Genomic DNA, 26,203 nt, shown 5'->3' with positions numbered 1-26,203 from the left:
TAAGTAAAGGGTTAGTATCCAAAATCCATAAAGAACTTATCAAACTCAACACCCAAAAAAACAAATAATCCAGTGAGGAAATTGGCAAAAGATATGAACAGACACTTTTCCAAAGAAGTCATCCAGATGGCAAGCAGACACGTGAAAATATACTCAACATCACTCATCACTAGGGAAATACAAATCAAAACCACAATGAGATAGCACCTCGCATCTGTCAGAATGGCTAACATTAACAACTCAGGCAACAGCAGATGTTGGCGAGGATATGGAGAGAGGGGAATCCTCCTGCACTGTTGGTGGCAATGCAAACTGGTGCAGCCACTCTAGAAAACAATATGGAGGCTCCTCAAGAAGTTAAAAATAGAACTAACCTATGACCCAGCAACTGTACTACTAGGTTTTTATCCAAAGGACACAAAAAATGCTGATTTGAAGGGGCACATGTACCCCAATGTGTATAACAGCACTGTCAACAATAGCCAAATTATGGAAAGCGCCCAAATGCTCATCAATTGATGAATGGATAAAGATATGGCATATATATTCATGGTATATATATACAATGGAATATTACCCGGTGATAAAAAGGAATAAAATCTTGCCATTTGCAACAATGTGTATTATGCTAAGTGAAATAAGTCAGTCAGAGAAAGACAAATACCATATGATTTCACTCATGTGGAATTTAGGAAACAAAACAGATGAAAATATGGGAAAGGAAGGAAAAAATAAAATAAGGTAAAAACAGAGAGGAAGGCAAACCATGAGAGACTCTTAAATATAGAGAACAAACTGAGGGTTGCTGGAGGGGAGGTAGGGATGGGCTAAATGGGTGATGGGTATTAAGGAGGGCACTTGTTGGGATGAGCACTGGGTGTTATATGTAAATGATGAATCACTAAATTGTACTCCTGAAACCAAAAAATAAATAAATAAATAAAAAGCACAGTTTTACATCACAAAGTCTAGATGTGTTGAATGTTAAATTTAATATATGAATAATATCTAAATAAATAAGCTAGAAGAAAATAAATATGCATACTTATATACTTCAAGGACAGGAAAGCTTTTTAACAGATGTAACTGAAAAGGAAAAATATTAATAGATTGAATACTGAAATTTTCAACCTTTTGAATGTAAAAACATCTACAATAAACAAAATTAAAAGGCAAGTAATACTTGTGAAATATATTCATAGCATATATGATGAAGAGTTGATGTGCCTAATAAATCAATATGGAAAAGATGAGCAAAGAATACAGTAAGTAAAATAAGCAAAAATACAGGGTAAATCTATAGAAGGAATTTAATCTTACAGAAAATCAATAATGTACATATTTAAAATAGGACTTGATTGGTAAATAAAAAAATGAGAAGAATCTAGGAGTTATCCTAGGGGTATAAAGTTGACATTTTTTGGAAAGAAATTCTTTAAAAATACACAATTCCCTCTGAGTTGGCAGTTTCATTTTTGGAAATGTATCTAAAAGGCATGATCACGGTTGTGTGCTGCTGTATATAAACATTTACTGCAGTCTTGTTTACAGTAATATAAATTTCTCACAATAAAGAACTGATTAAATAATACCTTATATGGTGTAATATAGTGCAGCTAGTTAAAATCACATTGCAGGAAAAAAACAACCGACTGACATATGGTAGATAGTTCATAATATGTTTTATGTGATAGAATCAGGTTATAAAACATCAAGCCAAAGTTAATTGCATTTTGGTAAATACCTGTAGAGAAACTACATCAATGAAGACATACACCAAATTGTTTATATATTTGAGTGTTGGGATCGTGGGTGACTTTTTCTTCTACATGTCTGTGATTTGCAACTTTCCACATTGCACATGTGTAACTATATATGTTTTATATTACAAAACAAAAAAATGTATATATTTATGGAAGGGTAAGTACTCGAAAATAAAAGGAGTCACTGAGCCTCTAACTAAAGGTAACTAGTTGGAAACCAGAAGTCAGAATAAAGGCTTCAAGGATGCTTGTGATAAAAAATGCAAAACAAAGGTGCCCTGATACTGATAATAAGCAAATGATCCCCATAAGAGTGCAGGCAGTGAAGGTGAAGCATAAACTTAGACAAAGAAGTTCTGGAGTCTGTAGGCTAGAGACACTGTGGGGCCCGTTAGCCATCATTCAAAGGTCAGTCCATACAGCAGGGGATTATGGGGCCAACTAATCAAGTTAACACCCACAAGTAATCCCAATTTACACTGACCTCATATTCGAGGTTATAGAAGCTTTGACTGTGATCTAATAAGCCCCTTGCTTGATTCTGTTCAGTTTATTAAAATAACCCCCCAACGTGATAAAACTCATCATTCCTGACCTTCACACACAAGTTAAACAGATAAACTGTCTGACCTTTTGAACATACACAATCCTTAAAACACTCCATTGATCAAACAGGTAACCTGTAAATCTAGAAAAATGGTCTATGACTTTGACATTTGAATTCAAAGGACACCAGAGGTCAAATGTGCCTACTGAACTCATTGTTGAATTATATTGAAATTCTTTTGAGGACTCTAAGGTTTACACTTGTAAAATAACTTTTTTAAAAAATTATCAATAGTTGCTTTACATGGGAAACATAAATGAACAATGATACTAAAAAGTTTGTGTGTGTGTGTGCGTGTGTGTGTGTGTGTGTGTGTGTGTGTAAATAAAAGCACTTTGCATTTCCACAGTATCTGTCATTGGAGGGTCTCTAAGTCTTTGGTGCCCATTTTGAAATTGGAGGCACTGAGGAAAAGCAAATTCCCCAAATTCCAGTCAGTAGCCTAATGACTAAATAACTCTTTAATTCCTCTCTTGTACTTCATTACAACAGTTTTTGAACGTTGATACTTACAAGATTCTTCTTTGGAACTTAAAAAAAAAAAAAGTATCAGTGCCTGCGGTCTATCCAGACCTACTAGATCAGAGGCTCACCTGTGCGGAGGCGCAAGGCGTGCGGGTTCGGCGAGTTACAGAAGTGGTTCTGGTGTGCCCTGAGGTGTGAGAACCACTAGTCTGGGTGAAAAGGTGCCGGCAGGGAAGGAGCTGGCAATAGAACAAGGAAAAGAAAACTGAGACATTTCTAATTCAAAGCGAACATTTTTAAAAGAAGGACGTGTGAATAATGACATTCCTTCCCAGGTAGTGTCATTTCTTAGGGACCCTTCACCTGTAATCTGGGCACAGAGTCGAGGTTAGAGTCAGTCCAATTCAGTGGGTAATGTCAATTCACTTCTCACGATGTGTGTCAGGGAGCAAAGGAGTGTTCCTATCAGCTGCCCCTAAGAAAGAAAGTAAACACTCCCAACATGCACTGAGGTAAAGGGAGTGGCTCAGGTTTCTTACACGTCCCTGCTCTGGCGAAAAGGGGTAATAATTAACAGCTCCTGGGGCTCGATGATCCTGCGGAGGGCACTGCCAGGTGCAGAGCTGAGCAGCACGGGGCGTCGGGTCGCCCCTCCTCCACACTTGGCTCCGACCTCCAGGACAGGTGAGGGAGCCCTGCCTTTCCAAAGGACGCTCGGAATTGGTGAATCTGTGACTGAGCAGGGGAACAAACACTCCGGAGCAAGTTCAGCTCAACAACTCAGGTAAAAAGCCTTCTCCTGGTAAAAAGCCTTCTCCTGGTGTGAATAACAGGTGACATATGGGCCTGGGGAAAAGAACCCCTCTAATCCACCCCCCGCCCCAGGTCAGGTTGAGGACACGTTATTAGAAAGCGGCATCCACGGGCAGCCAAGTTGAATGTAGGCATGCATCAGACCAGTTGAAACTCAGACATTGCTTTTCCTTTTTGATCGTTTTCAGAATACCCTTTCCTGACGCAGGTAAGCATGTGGGGAGGAGGGAAAGGCACGAACTGAAGTGTGGCCACTGAAGCCCTTCTCCCTTTCCTCAAGGGAAATAGCTCAAAGAGCGCTTTATCTGGAATTGCACTTAACCCTCACATCCCCCTTTCTCTTGAATCAGCGGACTTGAAAGGTCCTTTTAAGTGAGGGTTCCGCTAAACTTTCCACTCAGAAACTACAGAGCTACAGAGACATATCCCTCCAAAAATTGAAAACGATTTCTGCTATAATTTAAGAGTTCACCAAACAATGAATGAATGAATAAGCATAATTAAATGGGAGCCCATGAGTTAAGGATACAAGTTCTGAAGCAGGAGAGCCTTAAGTTCAAATCCTGGCTTTGCCACTTATTAGTTTGTCCTGTAGCAAGTACTTAACCTAGCCAAGCCTCAGTTTGTCATCTGTAAAACAAGCCCCATAACAGGATATGCCAATGGGGCTTTGATGGGAATTAAACACTTAGCAAGCATCCTATAAGTGGTACCTCCAGTTAGGATTAAGAAATTAGCAGTTCTGCCAAAAGGGCCAGATCAGGGAGGGTGAGCTAAGCTGGGGAGACCAGACAGTGTGGAGGTGGTAAAGATTAACTGGTTTCCAGAGAATGGGTCTCGGACACATGAGCGGATGGCCAGTGGGCAAAGAACTACCTCTGTGAACAGCAATGAAATCATCTGGCTTCTTGCTCCTTTTCAAATAGTGTACATAGTGGCAAATTCAAAATTATCTGCTACTCAATCACTTTTGCTTTGGAAAAGTCACGTTCATTTTAACTGTTATTTCTAAGCAGAAAATATAATTTTGTAGTAGGAGACTTACACACAACCCCAGATTGTGCAACCTGTGACATTTAGTTTTATAAGACAGATAACCCTTGAATGACTTTGATAAAATAGACCATGGTAGCACCCATATTGGATTGTTTGTATTGAAGTGATATAGACTTTCGTTTGTGTTTATGGACAAGAAGCATACAAGAACAATACCTGTGTTTGTTGGTCTTCACCTCTGAACTTAAATTACAGGGAAGTGACCTTTATGAAATTTTACTTAAAGGGCACTTTTGTTAATGTTGCTGTTAGTTTTATATTAATGTTGGTAATTTCAAGAAGGGAACAAACTTAGAAGTTGCAACTAGCAACGTATTTTCATTGATGACATTTTATATTTTCATTACATTAATATACATTTAAATGGTTTGCAGTTGATCCCAGCTTAATATCATCATTGTTTTGATGGATTCTTATTTCAAACTGCAGATTTGAGATTCTCCAATGTACTTATAATTGGATATTTGCTAGAATTCTAAAGCCAACCAAACTGAGCTTTACTATGTTATTGTCCTCTGGGTCTTAATTGTGTTAGTGTTTATAGCTAAAAGCTTATAAAATATTCTAACCTATTTAGAATATAACTTTATGCCAAATATATATGGTTGGAACTTCTTTTTTTTTTTTTTTTTTTTTCGTTTTATTTTTATTTGTGGGACAGAGAGAGACAGAGCATGAACGGGGGAGGGACAGAGAGAGAGGGAGACACAGAATCGGAAACAGGCTCCAGGCTCTGAGCCATCAGCCCAGAGCCTGACGCGGGGCTCGAACTCACGGACCGTGAGATCGTGACCTGGCTGAAGTCGGACGCTTAACCGACTGCGCCACCCAGGCGCCCCTGGTTGGAACTTCTTAAACCAAATTATTTGATTTAACATTTTGTAATGTTGTATGTTTAAACAAACAGTAACCCCAACTGAGATAAATCTACTTAACTGTACTTGAGATTAATATGAGATTAATTTATCTAACCACATAACTAGATTAAGTCTTCCTAGTTAAACTCTATTTTAGTGTACATATGTTCCTCTACTATCTCCAATATGAATAACATTTTAAGATATACTATTAAATGTATTGGTCCATCGAGAGAGAGAGAAATAACCAGCAATGACTAAGAAAAAATGAACTTTCCCAATTATATGGAAGATAGTGTAACACATATATAATATTTTTTAGCATGTAATTCAAAGTTTCATATTTGATACTTGTTTTCACTTTTCCTAAAATAAGAAGCACCCTATACTTTTCACTGAAATGGAAATCTAGTCCTAATAGTCAATTTACCTGTACAGATTCATTGAAGGTAGGGAATTTAGGATTTATAGAGATACAGGAGATTCCTATAAGAGTTTAGATTTGGGGGATGCCTGGGTGGTTCATTCGGTTAAGCGTCTGACTCTTGGTTTCGATGTAGGTCATGATTTCATGATTCATGGGATCGAGCCCCATGTTGGGCTCCATGCTGACTGTGTGGAGCTTGCTTGGGATTCTTTCTCTCTCTCTGCCCCTCCTCAGCTTGCTCTCTCTCTCTCTTCCTCTCTCTCTCTTTCTCAAAAAAAAAAAATAAACATTAAAAAACATTAAAAATAAATAAATAAGATAAATGTTTACATTTTTATCTTGCCATTTGCAATGACATGGATGGAACTAGAGGGTATAATGCTAAATAAAATAAGTCCATCAGAGAAAGACAAATACCATGTGATTTCAGTCATATGTGGAATTTAAGAAACAAAACAAATGAGCAAAGGAAAAAAAATAGAGGGAGAAACCAAGAAACAGACTCTTAACTACAGAGGGCAAACTGCTGGTGACCGGAGGGGTGGGGGGTGGTGGGATGGGGGAATCGGTGGTAGGGATGAAGGAGAGCACTTGTCATGATGAGCCCTGGGTGATGTATAGAAGTGGTGAATCACTATATTGTACACCGGAAACTAATATTACACTGTATGTTAGCTAACTGGAATTATGATTTTTTTAAAGTTTAGATTAAAAAAAAATTTTTTTCAAATATAGGTCAATCAAAGATACAACCTCTGAGAAAGAACTTCTGAATATTCTCTCTTTGCCCTAAGGTCTAGTGTTAGAGAAGATTGGGTTTTGTTGCAGAAATTCATCTGTGTCTTTCAAAGCTATCAGATACGGTGATTATATCACTTCATAACATCATTTCAAATTGCAGACTAATGTCACTGCTTTCAGTAGTGGAACGTGACGATGTCTCCCTTTTAAGTGATGACAGTGTAATCTTAATCACCTAAAGGACCGCTTCCCCGTCACCATCCCAGAGCCCAGTAAACGGGGTTCAAGAGTAGAAAGTGCTCACTCTGCAGCCAACATACAAATAAGAACAAGAACAATGATTCACCGTCCCTGTGAAGTCAAGCTTAGAATTTCCTCTTGGAAACTAGATGAAGCAGAGAATCCTTGAATGGTACCACAGCAGCAGTTCCAGAACATGCCTTTGGCAGACTGAGCAGCTGCCTTCCAGACTGAGTGGTGGCAAGATGCCTTGAGTCCTGAAGTGGCTGAAAACCCATGTGCTTCTGTTACAGTTCCTGTGCCTTGAGGGAGCTCTGGGGACAGTCAAGCCAGTGCATTAATGTCCTGTCAATATGGAATAGAATATTAAAGGTTGGCATTTCAAATGAGATTCCACTGGGACTGACAGGAATGGTATATTCACATAGAAGCCTGGGTGTTTTTTATCCATACCCTGTTGAGTCCCGTCTTATATTCAAGCATTATGATACATTGTTATGCATTTCAAAACAAGCATTTCTTAACTGTAATAAATATCACTTAATAAAGTGATAGTTTTTATATGCCAGCTTCTCACTTTTGCCATCTTTGCAAATGAGGCAAATTCTTTAGAAAGATAGAGCCGGATATTTCCCAGAAACCACACTTCTCTGGACTCTTGTACTGTTTTACTAAGAACTGGATAATGGATAGAATTATAGATTTTTTTTCTCATTTCCTTGAAGTCATATAATTGTATATAGATCTGTTCTTCTGAACTTTAAGGTTCCTGGTCAGAGTTTAGAGAAAAAACTTTATTTTGGAACTGAATACATATTTGTAACTTTCCATTGCTTTTTCCGGCCAAAACAATGATTAAAAAAAAAAAAACCTTCATGTTTACTGCCCTGAATATAATCTTACTTCATAATTTAAATACACATTTGCTATTCCAATGTGTTACTTTCCATTCTTTTTTTTTTCTTAGTAACTTTTATGGTGTGTGTTATGTAAGATATGTTCCTTGTATATGATTTAGAAAGAACATATGAATCAAAAAGAAAATAATTATCATTCATGATTTCATAGCTTATATAGCTTTATAGTTAATATTTTAATATGTCTCCCTATATATTGCATATATTCATTCTTTTATATATGTTTTTACCTACATACTTGCATATATACACTCACTCTAGAAGGTACAAAAACGAAATAATCCATAATCTTGTTCTAAAGGAATAGTCAAATTAACTAAAGTAAAATTTAGTTAGAGAAAGCAGTAAGTAATTAGAAAGCTGCAGATATTTTGCTGTGTAATTTCAGAGGCAGGAAAAATATCCTTTGGCTGGGGAATGTTGGGAAGTTAGCACCTATATTCTTTTAGTTCATTGTAAAATTCTGACTGTTCGGCACCTCATGCACCAGTGATCCCAGGAATAAGGGGCTACGGACACAGATGTAGGCTACGCTTCCTGTGCCTAGCACAGGGGCAAGCCCAGAGAGGGAACTCCTGAAACATTTGTTTACTATACAAAGGAGTGAATCAAATTTTCCACTTGTTAAACAAGTGGCCATTTAATCCATGATAGGCCACAGGAAGGTACTTTAAGTGACTGGCCCATTTGAGTTCATTGGGGCTGGGACTCACCTCCCATCCTCTGGCCTCCTTCTGGTACCTGGCCAATCCAGGCAAGCACACGTCTTGGCGGGGTACAGGCAGGATACAGGCAGGATACAGAGCAGGTGGAGGCAAAGCACAGGTGCTCTCTGATGCTCCCAGGTCTCACTGTGGCCTGTGAGCTGGTGCTGTCTGCTCCTGCCTTCTCAGGCTCCTGATCTTGTCTGCTTGCTTAGACCTTGCTTGTCTGCTTTGCTTTGCTTTCTCAGTCTCTGCCCTTCCCTGTCGAGCCACCTAGGCCCATCTGAGCTTAGACCCATCTAGTATTTCCAGGACTGTTTATTTCTCCAGGACTTGATTGCTGACCTAATTTCCTGTCTCGTGAGCTCCATCCTATCTGGACAAAATGAAAAAATAAGTAACCAAACTTATTCAATAATAATCTTATTTCATACACAAAGTCAATAAACTCTGGCCCGAGGACCAGATAGCTTGTGTGATTCACTCTCCCAGTAAAGTACATAGATTTGTAACAACTACCTTCCTCCTCAAGGCATAGTTTATTATGCCCTACCAAGCAAATTGTGAATGTCCAACATGAGACCTCTAAGCTTCTAGAATTATCATTTTTCCTTTTTTCATAAATCCTCATCTCTGCTAATCATGACCTCTCTTATCTTGCTCTTAAGGTTTTTGAGGTAACTAGCTCAGATCCTTAAATCTACCCAGTCTCTATAATTTAGGAGATATTCACAAATGTCCTACCAGGTTTTAAATTACTATGAGTCATAATTAATGGGATTGGAGAGGGGAAACTGTTTGAATTCACAGATCTATTTCTCACCTTGGCAATTAATAATAAAATGAGACTTTTACCTTTCGGGTATTTAGACTGTTTGAATATTTTGTTGAGCCAATTTTTAGATTCAGATATGGCCAATATGATTCCTATTTAATTAGCATATATTGCCAATGAACAAAAAATTTTATCCTGTTTTTTTCCCCCATAAATTCCATTTAATTGTCTTCCTTCCTAAGGTCAGAGAATAATGTAAGTGCTTTTGAAATCCTTTAATCACACCTGAAATCTTCTGATTGGCTTTAGCATAGCTCACCAGTTTGACAATATAATTCCACAGCAATTGTTTGGTATCTTTAATGACACCTTAGCTATTTTCATATAAATACAAATAGGAAGCCAACCAGGAAGTTCCTGCAGTGATTTTCAGCCCATCACTGTCAATGTCACTTTGTGATTGTAAGAAACTTCCACTGGTGATTCTTCAGTTCAATATATACCCAACTTCTAATCTCAGCAAAGCTATCATGTTAACTATGAGGTCAAGAAAGATTTACAAATACCAATTAATCAGGCCATATCTGCAATTCTACATTTAGTCAGTCACTCAGCAAATATGAATTGAATTCCTTGCATGTTCCAGGCAAAATTCTAAGAGCTGGGTGTATACAGATAAATACAAAAAGCCCTGATCCAAAGAAGTTCATGTTGTGGTTGGGGAAGACAGATAAGTAAATAAATAAGATCCTTTCAATTACTGTTACATACCTAAATGGAAATCATGTGGTAGTGGCTGACTGAGAATTGCTTAGGGAAAGCCTCTGAATGAAGAGATAAACTTGGCCCACGATCAGCATGATGGAAAACAGATGTGGAAGTCTAAGAGCAGGGTGTTCTAAGTAGGAGGAGTAGCAAGTATAAATCCCCAAGACGGGAATGAGCTTAGGGAGTGATGGAAAATCAGCAAAAAGGCCAATGTAGACAAAAGGTAATCAATGAGGAAAGTAATGAAGGGAATGAACACTGAAGAGATTGATGGGATGCTGTGGGTAATCGTAAGGAAGCTATATTTTATTCTATCTCATTCTTGGAAGTCATTGCAAGTTTTTAATCATCAGATGATGAGATTTATTTCAGTCTTTAAAAGGAATAAATAAAATAAAAATAAATAAGAAATAAATACAATAAATAAAATTATCATCCTAGCTTCTGTGTGGAGAATGGAAGACTAGTCACTGGTGGATGCTGGGAAACTAGCCATGAGGCTGATGCAGAAATTCAGGAGTTAAGGTGGTGATGATGATGATGGCTTGACTCAGGGTGGTAGCATTGGAAATAGAAGCTTTTGAGTTCAGGTGATAGATATGTTGGAGGTACAATTAGTAGGATTTACTTTTGAATTAGAATCTCGTTCTAATGAAAGAGGAAAAGATAAAACTGAGTCTTAGTTATGGTGCCAAATTGGGTAGATGGGAAAGAATTGTCAGGGAGGGAATTCTGGAGACTGAAGAAAGTCCATGGTCCTGTCTGGGCCATTTGTATGGAGATATCTTCTAGACTTCCAAGCACAGATTAAGTAGGTAGTGACATGGGTCTGGAGCTCAGAAGGGAAGTTGGGTTAGAGATGGATTCGATTATCTGGAAGAAAGTGTAGACAGAGAAGAGGACACAGGAGAGGATAGGTTAGTAGAACTAACCAGCATTCTGTGATTGTGCAGAGGAGTCTGGACAGGAGACTAAAACGTGGAGTCCCGTGAAATAGCAAAGAAACAAGGCAAGGTTGTTGTGGTTGCTGCTTTGTCTCAAAAGCCTCAAGAAAAAAAAAGGGGGGGGGGGGAGTTCAAAAGCAGGAAACAATCAACCTTGTCAAATGCTGCTCAGAGAGAAAATGAACCACTTGTCAAGATATAGGCCATTGGAACATGGGAGGAGAGGTGCAGGGAGGGGTAAATTAAAAGAATAAATGGTAAATAATAGATATCCAGGAGAAGACAGTGTTTGGACAATGAGGTTACCACTAGGGGATTCTCAGTAGGGAGCAACAATAACCTTTTTTGTGGGTGATTCAAATGATAGCACCTAGAGGCAAAACTCAGGTTTTAGAAGCAAGAGCAAGGGCTATATAACGAAACAGCCCAGACCAAATCCTATGAATGAGTAACTGGGATCTGTTGGGCTCCTGGAACGTGCTGTATCTTTCTCGCAAGGCAGCCTAAAATACCCATGTAACTTCTGACTTACAGAGTTGATTTGCCTGATGGCTAAGCTTCTGTCCCTTCCATCACAAGTCCTCCAAGAGACCCCCTTCCAATGATGAGCTGTCAAAGAAGATGACATCCCCAACTAGAGGAACACTGTTCTTTCAGCAAGAAGATAGGAGTAGAAAAGGTATAAATCAAGAGCAATGATACAAGGTGAAAAGCAGAAAATGGCATCAGAGCAGTGCAGATAAGAGACTATGGAGAGACTTGATAAGTCCCACTTGAGCAGAGACTAGGAAGAAGCAAAAATCTGAACATCAACCTGTGGTGATGAGGGCCCTCTCGTGTGAGGGAACTAACTGGTGACAAGAGACTCAATGGCTTGAGAGCCATTGGACCAGTAGGCCTGGTATTTGAGAAAAATCTTCAATTTTAAGTTTAGAAGAGTAGATGGTTTGGTGGAATTGCAGAAAACCTGAATGTCAGGTTAGGAGACCTGGACTATATTTGCTAAGAATGAAATCCCAGGAAAGTTTGTGAACAAGAAGATGATGTGATGGTCCAGATAGTAAAAACATAAAGGGGAATTAGTCAGGCGTTCAGCTTAGAGACTATTACAATGTTCCCAGTGAGATGTGCTCACAGCTTTCAAATAGATTATATATTTTCAAATAATGTGCTATAATGCATCAGGGAATTTGTGAACATAGCTTTCCTTTTTTTTTTTTTTCTTCTTTTCTTTTCTTTTTTTCTTTTTTCTTTGTTTTGGGCAGTGGGTGGGAGGATTGCTATTATCCTGGAGAAAGATGATATGAATACCTTCCAAACACCTTACTCCAACCAAATTAAGCTAATTTGGAAGTAAAAGGAGGAAGTCCCTAGCCCTCTTTTTTTTTTTTTTTTTTTTTTTTAATAAAAATTGAACTTTTCTCTCTAGCCTAGCCTTTTATCCTGGCTATATCCCCTATGATTCTATAGGCTTGAAGCAATAGTAATTAAATATGTAATTTCTGCAAAATGGAATGACTGGAAAACATTATATTTAAAATCTCTGGTCACACCCGAATGCCATTTAGATGAAGACATAAAGGAGGATGTTATTCACATCTGACCACGGTTTCCAAAGCCTGAAGGAAACTTGAAGGATGTTACATCACACTTAATCAACACTTGCGAGTCAGAGCTTGATTTTAGATGCCTGAAAACTTAAAATTGTGTTTGCAGGACTGGGGCACAGTTCAGTCAATTTGGGTTGAGTGGCTGTAATAGAAGAAATGTATTCCCTTGCGCAGAACCATATAAGAGAGAACTCATTCTAGAAATACTCCAAAAACAGACTTACCAAACTGGCCAATCCTTCCTTGCCTTGGACCACTGATTCTGTAGTTTTTTAGTTTACTTGGTACATTTTCCTCTTTTCTGCACATCTCCAAACATTGATCCAGGATTTCTTTTCTACTTTACCTATCTTGTCTTCCCATGTTGCCAAAATAATTTCAATGATTGTAAAATGCTTTTGGTAGGGCAGGGGGATTGTAGAAGCCTTTGGGACTTTAGTATCTTCTTAAAGAGAATAACACTGAGCTGTCAAGTAAGCAGAACTTTAAAACTGACTGAAAATTTTTTTCCACAAGTTTCTGGAAATTTCCTTGAAAATGTAAGAAGAGCAAGACATCTAAATTTTTTTTCATAAATTTCTGGAAATTTTACTAGAAACTGTAAAACCAGCAAGGCTTCAGAAACTATTATTCCAGACAGTCAAAGTTCCTCATGTAGCTTCTTCTTTTTTTTTTCTTTTTTATACTTCTCAATAAAAGTAAGATCTGAACCAAAAAAACAGCAGTTTCAAACACCCCAAGCACACTTGTGCATTTATAGAGCGAGCAGGAACATAACTTTTGAATCACTAAAACCTGGTAGTACCAGAACTGTGGATAAATCGAAAAATGAAAAAAATCCTTAGAGTGCGTTCCAAATCAAATACTAAAAATTCAGAAGTAGAATTCCTGACAGGAGTTATGCCAAATTTAACCATACCGGATACATTCATTACCAGGAGCATAGCTAATACAGCCATCAACTGTAAAGTGATCATCAGCACAATTTTGACCCGGGGTTTCACTTACAAATTTGCAAATCATTTGCATTTAACACGGGCCAACATTGCGGTTTGTATTGTGCTTTCTTAGAAATATCTTTCTATCCTGTTGGCCTTTCTCTCTCCCTATCTCTCCATTCCATAGTTGTCAGTCTCTCAAGTTGATTACCAAGGAGAAGACTGGAAGTGAAGTTATATACTTCTGGCCCATCTAGTATTTCTTCATATGCCCTCTTTATCATCTTTATTCAGAGATTGTTAAAATTAAATTATATGTTCCTCTTCCTTTACTATTTTCCCTAAGAATATGAAGAATATAATTTTCAATTTCAAATGAGAACTATATCATGAGAGATAAAATGAATTTTTCTCAGAAGCACATATGGATAACAAAAACAGGAAAACACCTAAACATCTTAAAACTTATAAAGGTCAAGTGGGGGCAAGAGCAGAGAAAACAAGACATTATTACTTGCTGTCAAGCAAGTCACTTTGTGAAAAGTCATGAAAAGGTGGTTTACAGGATGCCATTTAGAAACTCACTCAAAATGTGTTATAGTTAAAACGCTGAACTGAACCTACTTTCTAACAATTGAAATTTTGGAGGGCATCTCACTTATCCTCAATAGTAATTCTCTTAGAAAAAAAAATATATCTTTGAAAAGAATCTTGGAATGGGCCAACTAATAGAAAATCAAAGATTGGAATTTGTATAACCTTTCCAAAATGCAAAAACAATGTTGGTGAAAAGAAAAAAAAATTAGAGGCCTTCAAGATTCAGACTTTGTTTCAAATTATGTGTCCCACTACTTACCAAGTGTTGGAAATAGAGGTAATAACATCCACACCCTGCTGGGACGGTCTGAGGATTGAGTAAGATAACATCTGGAAAGTGGCTCACAGACAGAGTATAAGATCTGTGGCACGTGGTAAAAAAAAAAAAAAAAAAAATCTTTCTCTTTCCTTCCCTTCCCAACCCTCATGCCCGTAGAAGAAACACTACTTAAAAACTTGTCCCAAATACTTTTACTCACCGGGGACAAAGCAAAACATTTCAATTTAAGTCAGAAACTAATTTATGAATGCATCACAGGAGTATACCATTAATGTTATCCTCACGTCTTAGGGTATCCTCAGATGATCTCAAAAAAGGAGAAAAGTTGAATATGATGGCTCACCAGTGCTCTTCCTGGATCTTCATCAATGAGAGGACATTCATTACCAGGTAATTATATGCCTGTATGTGTTATCCTACTCAGCAATCATTGGTGGATTAAGCCCCAGGACTTTGTCATTCTAAGTATGATGAATGAACCACAAAATCAATATGAATCAACAGTGCGGTCAGTGAGTACTAGTCCTAAAGACTGCTAACCCATAACCTCTCATGGAACAATCACTCATATTTTATAAATAGTGGTCTAATTTCACTATAGTTGGCAGAATTCTCAGGAGCAGCCTTAACTAACGGATCTAAGTCTCCTCATAAATTGGATATCCAAAGAATTGGTCCAGGGGCTCAAAACAGGCCTTCCCATCCTCTTCTCTCCCTCCCTTACTCCTTAGGACACACTTCATTTTCACTGTGTCCCTCTTGATGTTAGGTTATGCAATATATAGAACATCCACAGTGGTTTTCTTATACACAGCAAATAGCATCTTATATTGGTTTGGGAATAACTGAGCAGGAATTTGAAAACTCTAAGAGTAAAGCTGAGCACTGAACTGGCTGAGTTGGAGCAAAAGCAGATGAGAAAAAAAGACGGGGAAACACACACACACACACACACACGTGCACAATTGGCCCTGAAACATGACCCATGTCTCACTGGGAAGAGAAACAAAGCCAAACAAATGATAGGAGGTGGTGGGTATTAATTGATGCTGGATCGGGCCACAGGAAAGCAGAGAGAACAAACATGGTCAACAATGGAATTAAAGTCAGAACGGAGGATAAACATGAAATATAAGAGGTGGGAAGAAGGTGTGAAGTAAAAGACAGTGGATTCATCTATTCATTCCTCAAGTATGTATTAACTGCTTCCCAAAGACAGGTATTCTGGACCCTGAGCATTCAGCAATGGCCCGAACAAAACCTTTAGCCTTGTGGGGTGGCCTCCTCAAAGGGGGATGCAGTTGCTGTGTAAGATAAATGAGTAACAATATATATATTATTAGACACTGAAAGGTAGGAAGAATAAAATAAAGCGGGAAAGGGAATAATGAGTGCAGGAGGTGGACAGCTGGGGGTTATGATTTCATATATGATGTCCAGGGAAACCTCGGTGAGAAGGTAGCATTAGAGGAAAAGCCTGCAGGAGATGAGCAAGCCAGTTGTGTAGGTATCTGGCTGGGAGCAAAGGGGACAGCCAAGACCAAGCTCTGAGGCAGGTGCATGCCTATATGGATGGAGGAAGCCAGGCTGGGGTAAACGAAGTGGGAGGAACAGCAGAAGCGAAGGCTCCTGACGTCATGGGCCAGAGCACGCAGGATCTCGTAGGCCGTTGTGAGACTTCATCTTTCCCACCGATGGGAAGCCATTGAAGGATATTGAGCACTTGGGTGACTGGATCAGTGTGGCCGAAGAGGGCATAAGAGTGGAAGCAGAGAAATTATCAAGGAGCTGAAAGTTCAGGGGAGGGATGATGGTGCCTTGGGCCAAGGTATCAGTAGTGGAGGTTAAAAAAAAAAAAATCAGATTCTCAGATATTTTGATGGAAGAGAATGAAACCACTTTTTTTGGGGCGGGGGGGGAATATTTCCAAGGAAAGGTCTGCAATTCTAAAGACCCTTATTTTATGTCATATTTTAAATTGGCCAAATTGAGGACTGACAGTTTATATTTTGTAGCCCAGCGCCCCTTTCAGGCCCTGGTGTCTACCTATCAGCTGGAACTCCAGTAAAATTTTATTACATTTACACAAAAGCCAGACTTGAAGATAGCACTTCTCAAAATGTGGTCCACAGGCCGCCCACCTCCCAATCAGACAGTTGTTGACAATGCAGACCCCAGGCTCCCCTTGACAGTTAATCAGATAGTTCTGATGCATACTGAAGTGTAAGAACCACTGCTCAGAGGAGGAAAGGATTAAAGTTCGAGAACTTCTGACCTCCTGAAATAAACAAAATCCCAGAGCCCGGGGAAATCTGTACAAAACACTTGTCAGAAATTAATACCACCGACCACCCAGGATATCCAACATGTCACAAATCTGACAGACACCTCCATTCATTTAGTCACTGGATGAGTAATCATTCCGCTCCCGCTCTGCGCTAGGCTTTGTTCCAGCGAACAAGGCAGAAATTACAAACTTATTAGGGATTTTTATTTTCCTGCACAAAAACATGTGAAAATAATGGAAACGAATAGGGAAATAGAATCCACTCAATGGAGATTTTGGCCTCAGCACATTGCATGAGAGCTACATTTGATCGATAAAATAAGAGGTTGTGACATTAATAGCATAGCAGCAATGGAGCATTTAGGTCTTACTGCTGAATGAGGATTCTTTGAGTTTAGAAACTTCCCTGGGTAAATGGCGTTGGCATAAGTCAGCTTCACGCTCCGATGACTAAGTTTCCAGTTGCCGTTTTCATTGCCTGGGGTCATCACTGGTCTGCTGCTTCACATGGTAAATATTCTAAGTGAGCAGAGTTTCGAAAAAATATATATATGGTTGCTTTCAAAGTACTTTCAGGTGCTAAGCTGAAATCAGGGCACTTGAGAGGTGAGTAAATGCCAACCAGAGTACTTGAAAAAAGTTCAAATCCGGTTTTAGAATGCAGATCAGATTTGATTCTCTGGATTCCTTCGTCTTTGTCTCCTCCTCGGGGAGCCCAATGCACACTCCTGTGGGCTGCAGCGCTACCCACAGCCCACAAGCCATGTGTGCATTCCTGTCCTTAGTAAATAATTTTAATGAGCATGATGTAATAAATTTTAGCAGAAAGTGCATTATTCCACACGGTGTCTCTTTCCAAGCATGTTGGCCGGGCACCCTTTGCTGAAACAAAGGAACCAGCCACCTGCACCTCTGAACACAAATTCAGCACAAAGAGCCAATGTTCCACAGGCTGCTTCTACCTGGCCAGTAGAGCTAGAGGGCAATGTTTGCCCAGTTTCCATGGCCAGGGTCTTCTCTAATCAAGGAAACTGGATAAAACACTGCGTGCCCCAGCGTGCCCTGCAGGTGGGTTTATAAAGAGGACACCCCTCTCCTGAAGGCCACTGGACTCTTGTCTTTTTTTAACTTTTTAATGTTTACTTATTATTTTTGAGAGAGAGAGAGAGCAAGTGGGTGAGGGGCAGAGAGAGAGGGAGACACAGAATCCGAAGCAGGCTCCAGGCTCTGAGCCGTCAACACAGAGCCCAATGCGGGGCTCAAATTCACAAACTATGAGATCATGACCTGAGCCAAGGTCAGCCACTTAACTCTTAACTCGTCTTTAATAAAGGATAAGAGAGCACTCCCTGACATTTGTTTTAAGGAACCAGGATTTTAAAATAGGTCAGGGGGGCGTCTGGGTGGCTCAGTCGATTGAGCGTCCAACTTCAGCTCAGGTCATGATATCACAGTCTCTGAGTTTGAGCCCCACATGGGGCTCTGTGCTGACAGCTCAGAGCCTGAAGCCTGCTTCCGATTCTGTGTCTCCCTCTCTCTCTGCCCCTCCCCTGCTCATGCTCTCTCTCTCTCTCAAAAATAAATAAACGTTTTTTTTTAATAAAATAAGTCAGGGACAAAAAGTTCAAGACATGGTTGGGACCATCTCCTTTAAAAATGAGAAATTTTTTCTACATGGAGATCGTTTTTTAAAATTTATTTTAACATTTCCACTATGAGGTTTGATAACCTAATGAAAATAACATAAATGTTCATAATGAAAAATTGGATATACTAATGACATTAGTTACTATGTCAAAAAAAAGGTGAATAATGTCCCCCCAGATATGTGAAAAAAGTTCATTTTTTTTTAAATTTTTTTTTAACATTTATTTATTTTTGAGACAGAGAGAGGCAGAGCATGAACAGGGGAGGGGCAGAGAGAGAGGGAGACACAGAATCCAAAACAGGCTCCAGGCTCTGAGCTGTCAGCACAGAGCCCCACGCGGGCTCGAACTCACGGACTGTGAGATCATGACCTGAGCCGAAGTCGGACGCTTAACCGACCAAGCCACCCAGGCACCCCAAAAAGTTCATTTTTTAAAGCTTTCCTTATATCGGATATTTTTCAATGAGCATTGACAATCACGAAGCATATTAATGTGACTGTTATTCCCAACCCAATTTACTTATTCCACATTTACCTATTTTATCACTTTGGTCAGATCATCCATCTGTCTAAGATACACTGAAAATATTTCAATAGGCATCTGATAAAATCAAAATTCAAAGACTAGAAATATATTAACTTATGGAATTTACTTGAATTTCTGGATATGTTAAGTGGTGGCACTGGTAAAAGGTTTTTTTTTTCCCCCTCTAAAAATAGGTCAGGGTTTAATTTTCTATATTTTATTCCCTCAACAAATAATTATTGGGAACACACCACAAGCCAGAAGTTGTGCTAGAAACTGAGCAATGGAATTTTGAGCAAAAAAAGACAAGAGCTGCTTGGAGCTACGGATCTCCGATTTGAGCCTTCACTAGAATGACCTGGAGGGCTTGCTACACTAAAGATTGAGGACCCACTCCCAGCTTGTGACTCAGTGGGTCTGGGTTGGCGTGAGCATTCCCATGTCGAAGTTCCCGGGTGGTGCCCATGTTACTGGTCTGGGAATCACACTTTGAGAACTTCAGGTCTAAAGGCCTGATCGATAACAAACTGACGCAGATGTTCAGAAGGAAAGGGATCCTTTAGAGAATAAGGAACTAGCCTAAACAGTGGCGGGGGTGGTGGGGTGGGGCTCCCGATATCTGACCAAGGAGGAAGCTAACGAGTTTAAGGAAGTGAGCAGGAGAGCATTCCTGACATAGGGAGTCTGCCTGAAGTCCTTATGGCCAGAGAGAGCTCAGGGTTCCAGCAAGTGAAGGGGACCCAGTGTGGGTGAGGTACAAGACACAGGGAAATGCATCTCTTCAAAGTAGGCTAAAGAGACGTAGCAGGACCTCCCCTGCTGTGATAAAGATTTGTAGTTTTTATCCCAAGAGCGATGGGAAGACGTTTAAAGATGTTAAGCACAGCAAATGCTATGTCATGTTCTCTATGCTCTGTATAGAGTGTGGAGTATATGGAGGACACCCAGAGGAAAAACAAGGAGGTCCCTTAATATAAATTTTTATTTAATTTTTTTAAATGTTTTCTTTATTTTTGAGAGAGAGAGAGAGAGAGACAGACAGACACAGAGTGTGAGCAGGTGAGGGGCAGACAGAGAAGGAGACACAGAATCTGAAACAGGCTCCAGGCTCTGAGCTGTCAGCACAGAGACCAATGCGGGGCTCGAACTCATGAACCACGAGATCATGACCTGGGCCAAAGCCGGACGCTTAACCGACTGAGCCACCCAGGTGCCCCTGTATTGTTTTAAACGTAAGGAGAATCAGTGGTCAAAGTCATGGCAGCGTCATAGAAGAGCGAGGTAAGAGCCTGTGTGTCAGGAGAGCTCCTGTCTTCAGCTCATGCTCATGTGCGTGGCCCCGAGGATCACTGGCCACCTGCTGTGTTTCAGGCACTCTGTTAACAATCCTAATGGTCCAAGAGGCTGTTAATGAATTAACAGAGTAGATAGATCATTTCCTCATCCCTAGGGAACAAGGGGCATCAGACTGTGGAGCCAAGGTCGTCATCTTCAACAAGCACACAAGCCTCCAGCTGTTCATACATGAAGGGTGTTATTTTACAGCCAGCCTGTGTGTGCTCCAGTAATGACCAGAGTTGTGTGGCACACTTGTGTTTACTTTTCAACTGGCTTACAAAAATGTATAAGACTTGGATTAGAATAAAAAAAAAAAAAAAAAAAAAAACGAAATGAAAGTTTAACTCATGGGAGAGTAAGACCCCAATATAAGCTACATACCAACCCAACTGTGCCATTCCCTCATCTCTATACCCAGCCCCACAGCAAATCTAATTGGCTCCACCTCCAGAATCCAAACAATTCTCACCACCTAGTCCAAGCCACCATTATTTCTTGCCTGGACAACTGCAGCAGCTTCCTGCTTCCATTCCCTGTCCCTAGAGATCTGGCCTGGAGGACCTTTAGAACCTCATCTGAAACCACTCTTCCCTTCTTTCTCTCCTTCAAACATGCCAAGCTTAGTCTTGTATACAGGGCATTGCATCTCTTGCTTGGGACAGTCTCTTTGACTCTTCACATGGTTGGCTCTTTCCCATTATTGAGATTTCAGCTTAATATGGCGGGCCTCCTGATCACCCTTGCTGACATGTCCTCCACTATGCACTCCGTCACATGACCCTGTTTTATTGTTCTCAGAGCATTTATCCCTATGTAAAATTAGTGTATTTCTTTAAAAAATTTTTTTTTTAACATTTATTTATTTTTTTGAGACAGAGAGAGACAGAGCATGAGTGGGGGAGGGTCAGAGAGAGAGAGGGAGACACAGAATCCGAAACAGGCTCCAGGCTCTGAGCTGTCGGCACAGAGCGCGAAGCAGGGCTCAAACTCACCGACCGTGAGATCACAACCTGAGCCAGAGTTGGACACTCAACCAACTAAGCCACCCAGACGCCCCCAAAATTAGTGTATTTTGCTCTTTTGTTTTCCTCTGTCTTCCTCCCCCTCAGAATGTAAGTCCCATCAGTGCAGGGGGTCTCATTCACTGTATACTTTGCCGTATCGCTAGCATCTATTACATCATCTATTATATAGTAATCCCTCAAATTCTTGCTGATGATGCATTCCTATGGGAACTAAACTTCAAAGAACTAAATTAGGAGCTCAGTGTTTTGACATGTGCTACCCTTAAATACTGTTTCATATCTAAGGGCAAACTGATTACATCAGCGCTCCTCTTGAGTTTAATATATATGCAGATTTCCTGGGTATCTTGGTTAAAATACAGATTTTAATTTCTAACAAGATGCCTCCTATGTGTTCAGATGATATGAGAGGAGCCACTCTTAAATCCTGTGATAGGCATATTAATGGCCTCCCAGAGATGGCTACATTCTACTCCCCTGAACCTGTGAATATTTTACAGTTGCATGGCAAAAGGGAATTAAGACTGCCAATCTGCTGACCCTAAAATAGAGAGATTATTCAGATGGGCCCAATGTGATCCCCAGGGTCTTTAGAGATGAGACAGGAAGGGGGCTCTGTGAGGGGAGTCTGTGTCAGAGTGGGGCTGGTGAGAATGACTCCATGGTCATTGCTGGCTTTGAGATGGAAAGGGGGACAGAACTGAGGAATGTGGCAGGCTCAGGAACTGAGAAAGCAAGGAAACAGGTAAATATGGTCTCTGGTTCAAAGCGCTACCACTATACATAAATCAGTACCTGTTCTCTCCAAACACTCAGCTACAGCAAGGGGCATCTGGGTAGCTCAGTCGGAGGAGCATCTGACTCTTGATTTTTGGCTCAAGTCATGATCTCGAGGTTCGTGGGATTGAGCCCAACGTCAGGCTCTGTGCTGACAGTGCAGAGCCTGCTTGAGATTCTCTCCCTCTGCCCCTCCTCTTCGCTCTGTCTCTGAAAATAAATAATAAACATTTTTTAAAAAGACAAAACACTCAGCCAGAGCAAGAAAACAGACTGTTTCATCAAAGTGGAGGTGGTTTCAAGTCCTTACTTCGGTTTGGAATAGAAATAGAAGCATCAGTCCTGATCTGTGAGTGGTGTTAGGGCTGTGAACCAGAGGCCATATTTCTCTGTGTTTCCGGCCAAAGAAGACAGAGCACAGACTTCCCTCATTCTTTCCTCCCTGTCCACAAACTGCTCGGGCTGCCCATAAGGGTTCAGCTGCTGCAAGTGACAGCAGAGAACAAGGTCTGACACGGAGGCAGCTCCTCGCAGCTGCCAACTAGAATATAGTAGGTTGTGAATTTTTTTAAAATCTTTTTCATAAAAATCTTTGGAAGCCAAACCATAGAGGAAAAGGGAATAGATAAGTATCTTCCCTCGTCTGAGGCTGTTGGAAAACACGCCAGTGTGTTAATATATCAAATACTGAGATTTACCCTTATGAAAGGATTCTCTCAAAAATCCGCTATCAGATCTGGAGCACATTCCTGTTTCCTTCAGAAGCACCGTTATTTGAACAAATGGCACAGTCCTTTGCCTCTCCCTTCTTATCCCCTCTTTTATGTCTTATCAACGCCCAGTGGCATTGTTCTGAGTAGCTAAAGCCCCTGTCTTCAAGGGTAGAGTTTTCATCCTCAAGAAAACACTTTGGGCATTTTTCTTTGTTTTGTTATCTACCAACTAGCCATCACTTCCAGTTTCTTTTTAATACTATGAAATTACTCCTTAATCTTTAACCCTTTTGCCCTTAGCTGAGTTCTAGGGGTTGAGGACCAAGAGAAACTGACACGTCTATCCACTAATGGCTCCAGGGCCATTTTTTACAGGCGTTATCAAGAAAAGATGAATGCCCAGAAAATACAAAAGTCACAATATGGCCAAAAGCAGTGAGGGGGAGTGTGGTGGAGGAGAGGCAGGTCTGGCTGTACTATCGTATTGATTAGATTACTAGTGGAGCTCACAAAACTCCCAGGCCCTTTTTATTGTGGGTTGTCAGCTCTGAAGAGGGAGTTAGGTCTTAGGATAGAACTGTTTGGGAGAACAAAGCAAACAAGTCAGGGGCACCATCATCCTGACTGCCAGCAACAATTACTGATATTTTAGCAGAATTACTAACAATGTTAGGAGCCCTTTCTTTTCAAAAAGAGCAGCCTCCTCAAAGGAAGCCGGGAGAGGCAGACAAATTCAGAGGTCCCTGATCAGTTAGGGTTTGCATTTTTCCTGCAGTCAAATCAAAACAGCCCTCCTTCCTCTTCCCAACTTCTCTCTTTTCAAACTGTGGAATCCAATCCCTTCATTTGCAATGGAAATGTGAATAACCTACTTTGCCAGCTGAGGAAGGTCTCTATGCAAAGGTGGAAAGGTAGTCTTCTTTCTTCATTGAGCCAGGAGCTGAGGCTAAAGGCAAAAAAAGACCCAGAGCTGTAGCCGCTTATAGAACAGTTGGAGAAGTTTGCGATTTGAATTCCAGGATTCAAGTTGACAGTAATGAAGGATAAAGCGGGTTAAGAGAATTCTGCTTCTGCTTGCAGACATCATGCAGATATCAGTAACATGGAATGATGGCTTGTCTTGGCATAGGGCTTAATGATAAGTCTCCATTTATTCTTTTCTGTTGTCCTCCTATTTCCTGGTTCCACCTTTCCAAAAACATACAGGAGCTTATATTATATATATATATATATATATATATATATATATATATATATATATATACACATATACATATACATATGTATATGTATATATATATATATATAAAATTTTTTTAATGTTTATTTATTTTTTGAGAGAGAGACAGACAGAGTACAAGCAGGGGGAGGGGCAGAGAGAGAGAGGGAAACAGAATCTGAAGCAGGATCCAAGCTCTGAGCTGTCGGCACAGAGCCCGACACGGGGCTCGAACTCACAACTCCTGAGATCATAACCTGAGCCAAAGTTGGACGTTTAACAAACTGAGTCACCCAGGTGCCCCTATTTTATATTTTTGTTGGAAGTAAAATTATGACAACATTATAAATGCATTATGCACTTATTATATGAAGTTTGGAAACTATACAGAACTATGACCCATAAAATAAGTCACAATCTTTTTTTCCCAGAAAAATGGTCAATTTGTTACCTTTCCATGCTTAATTCATAACTATTTTATTAAAAACATATTAAGTTTTAAATTCAGTTTTGTAACCTAACATGAAATTGTTGATCTCATTGCTAGAATTTAACATTATGAACAAACTCCATGTGTGTTATGGGGAAAACTAAATGTTTAAGGCAGCAAGTTAGCATTTTTATTCTGCCTAAATTTTTCAACTCTTTGAAGATATTCTTTCAAATGATTTAGCCTCCTGTCCTTAAACATGGAAATATGCACAGCAGGATGTTGTTTCTAATACTGCTGTCACAATGCATTTCAGGGTCGGCCGGATTTGGAGCCTGGACACTTTTCAACAAGTCTCCAGGAGGCAAAAGTAACACAAAGTCAGGAAGCTCAGCCGTGGCCAAATATGCCTTTGGTGGCTGAGTTGGGTTGTGTTTTTCTCTGGTTTAGTTTGTGTCATGTGTAGCCTCTGAAGTTTGTGTTGGGTTACATTGTACAACAGTGTTTCTCATTTGCCTTTATCGGGTCCAAATAGTCAGAATCACTTAGCAAAGAGGGGGCCAGGGTTTTTGGTTGCCAGGAAAGGGATCGAATATCCACTTAATTACATTGCAAATCATTACTGAAACTAGAGAGGGAATTCTATTGCCACTAATATTTGACATCCATTCTGTCTATGGATGCAGGGCGTAACTCCGTTCCATCCGTCATGCTGTCCCACGTCCATGAATATTACACTTTTATAAGATCAAATAAAAATGGTTTCTTCCGGCCAGCTCAGTAGCATGATAAGATTGAGGAGCTCATTTCTTGCAAAGTCCATTATTCATGGCAGACGTCACTATGTGGGTAATTCCCATCTGCTGAGCAGCTGCAGTTCGGGCCACAAAGTACAAAGTTCACCTAAGCATTTTACAGTGAATTCTGGATCCACTATTGCTCATAAAACCAACCTGGGAGCCTTAAAGGAACAGGAGCCTGGGGCCCTCCTATGCATTGTTCCCTGCACCTGTCACCCCTGTATCAAGTCTCTCCTGCCTGACACTCTTCACGAGCTGCAGTGAATAATTCTGGGTGTCCACCAGCAACTATCAAGATGTGATTTCTGCCCAGCCAGCAGACGGTGCCAGCTTCCGTCTTGGGAAGCTTATGATCCTATGTCTTCATGTAGGTTGGAAGTCCAGTTTATACGGAAGTTTGCCATTCCTCAGTTTTGTAAAAACACTAATCCATATTATTTACTGGGTGGTTTAAAAAAAACACACACCTTGGGGCGCCTGGGTGGCTCAGTCGGTTAAGCGGCCGACTTCGGCTCAGGTCATGATCTCACGGTCCGTGAGTTCGAGCCCCGCGTCGGGCTCTGTGCTGACAGCTCAGAGCCTGGAGCCTGTTTCAGATTCTGCGTCTCCCTCTCTCTGACCCTCCCCCATTCATGCTCTGTCTCTCTCTGTCTCAAAAAAATAAATAAACGTTAAAAAAAATTAAAAAAAAAAAAAACAACACACACACACCTTGTTATATATTATGATGTGGTATTTCATGTTCCAAAAAACCAAGCTCTCAGAAAGTCATTGTTTTAGGTATCAAACATAAACTGTATAGGCTATTCGATTTTTGTTTCTTGGGTATCTCTGTGACTTCTAAATATCACAGAATTGTAAACTGAGAAGATTGCATGTGGAATCTATTTCTTGTCACCCATTTTATAGCTTTGTTAGGGCAGCTGAATAGTTGCTAA

At 40.1% G+C, this 26,203-nt stretch overlaps 1 protein-coding gene across 3 annotated transcripts in view; it reads left to right on the top strand.

The window, feature by feature from the left end:
- The first annotated feature begins 3,399 nt into the window (after positions 1-3,399).
- The window catches only part of RASSF6 (Ras association domain family member 6), a 48,669-nt gene continuing 25,865 nt past the window's right edge, over positions 3,400-26,203 (top strand). The window contains exons 1-2 of one of the 3 annotated variants that reach the window (XM_060654869.3): positions 3,400-3,619; positions 14,794-14,892. In XM_060654869.3, coding sequence (XP_060510852.2) covers positions 3,426-3,619; positions 14,794-14,892 — 293 coding nt within the window. In that variant the 5' untranslated portion in view covers positions 3,400-3,425. Of the gene's footprint in view, positions 3,620-14,788; positions 14,893-26,203 lie in introns of those variants that run through there. The other 2 variants (XM_060654870.3, XM_060654871.3) reach the window with 2 other exon arrangements.

The sequence above is a fragment of the Panthera onca genome, chromosome B1, assembly GCF_046562875.1.
Source record: "Panthera onca isolate mPanOnc1 chromosome B1, mPanOnc1 haplotype 2, whole genome shotgun sequence".
Classification (NCBI taxonomy): Eukaryota; Metazoa; Chordata; class Mammalia; order Carnivora; family Felidae; genus Panthera; species Panthera onca.
This window is presented reverse-complemented; position numbering and strand designations above follow the sequence as displayed.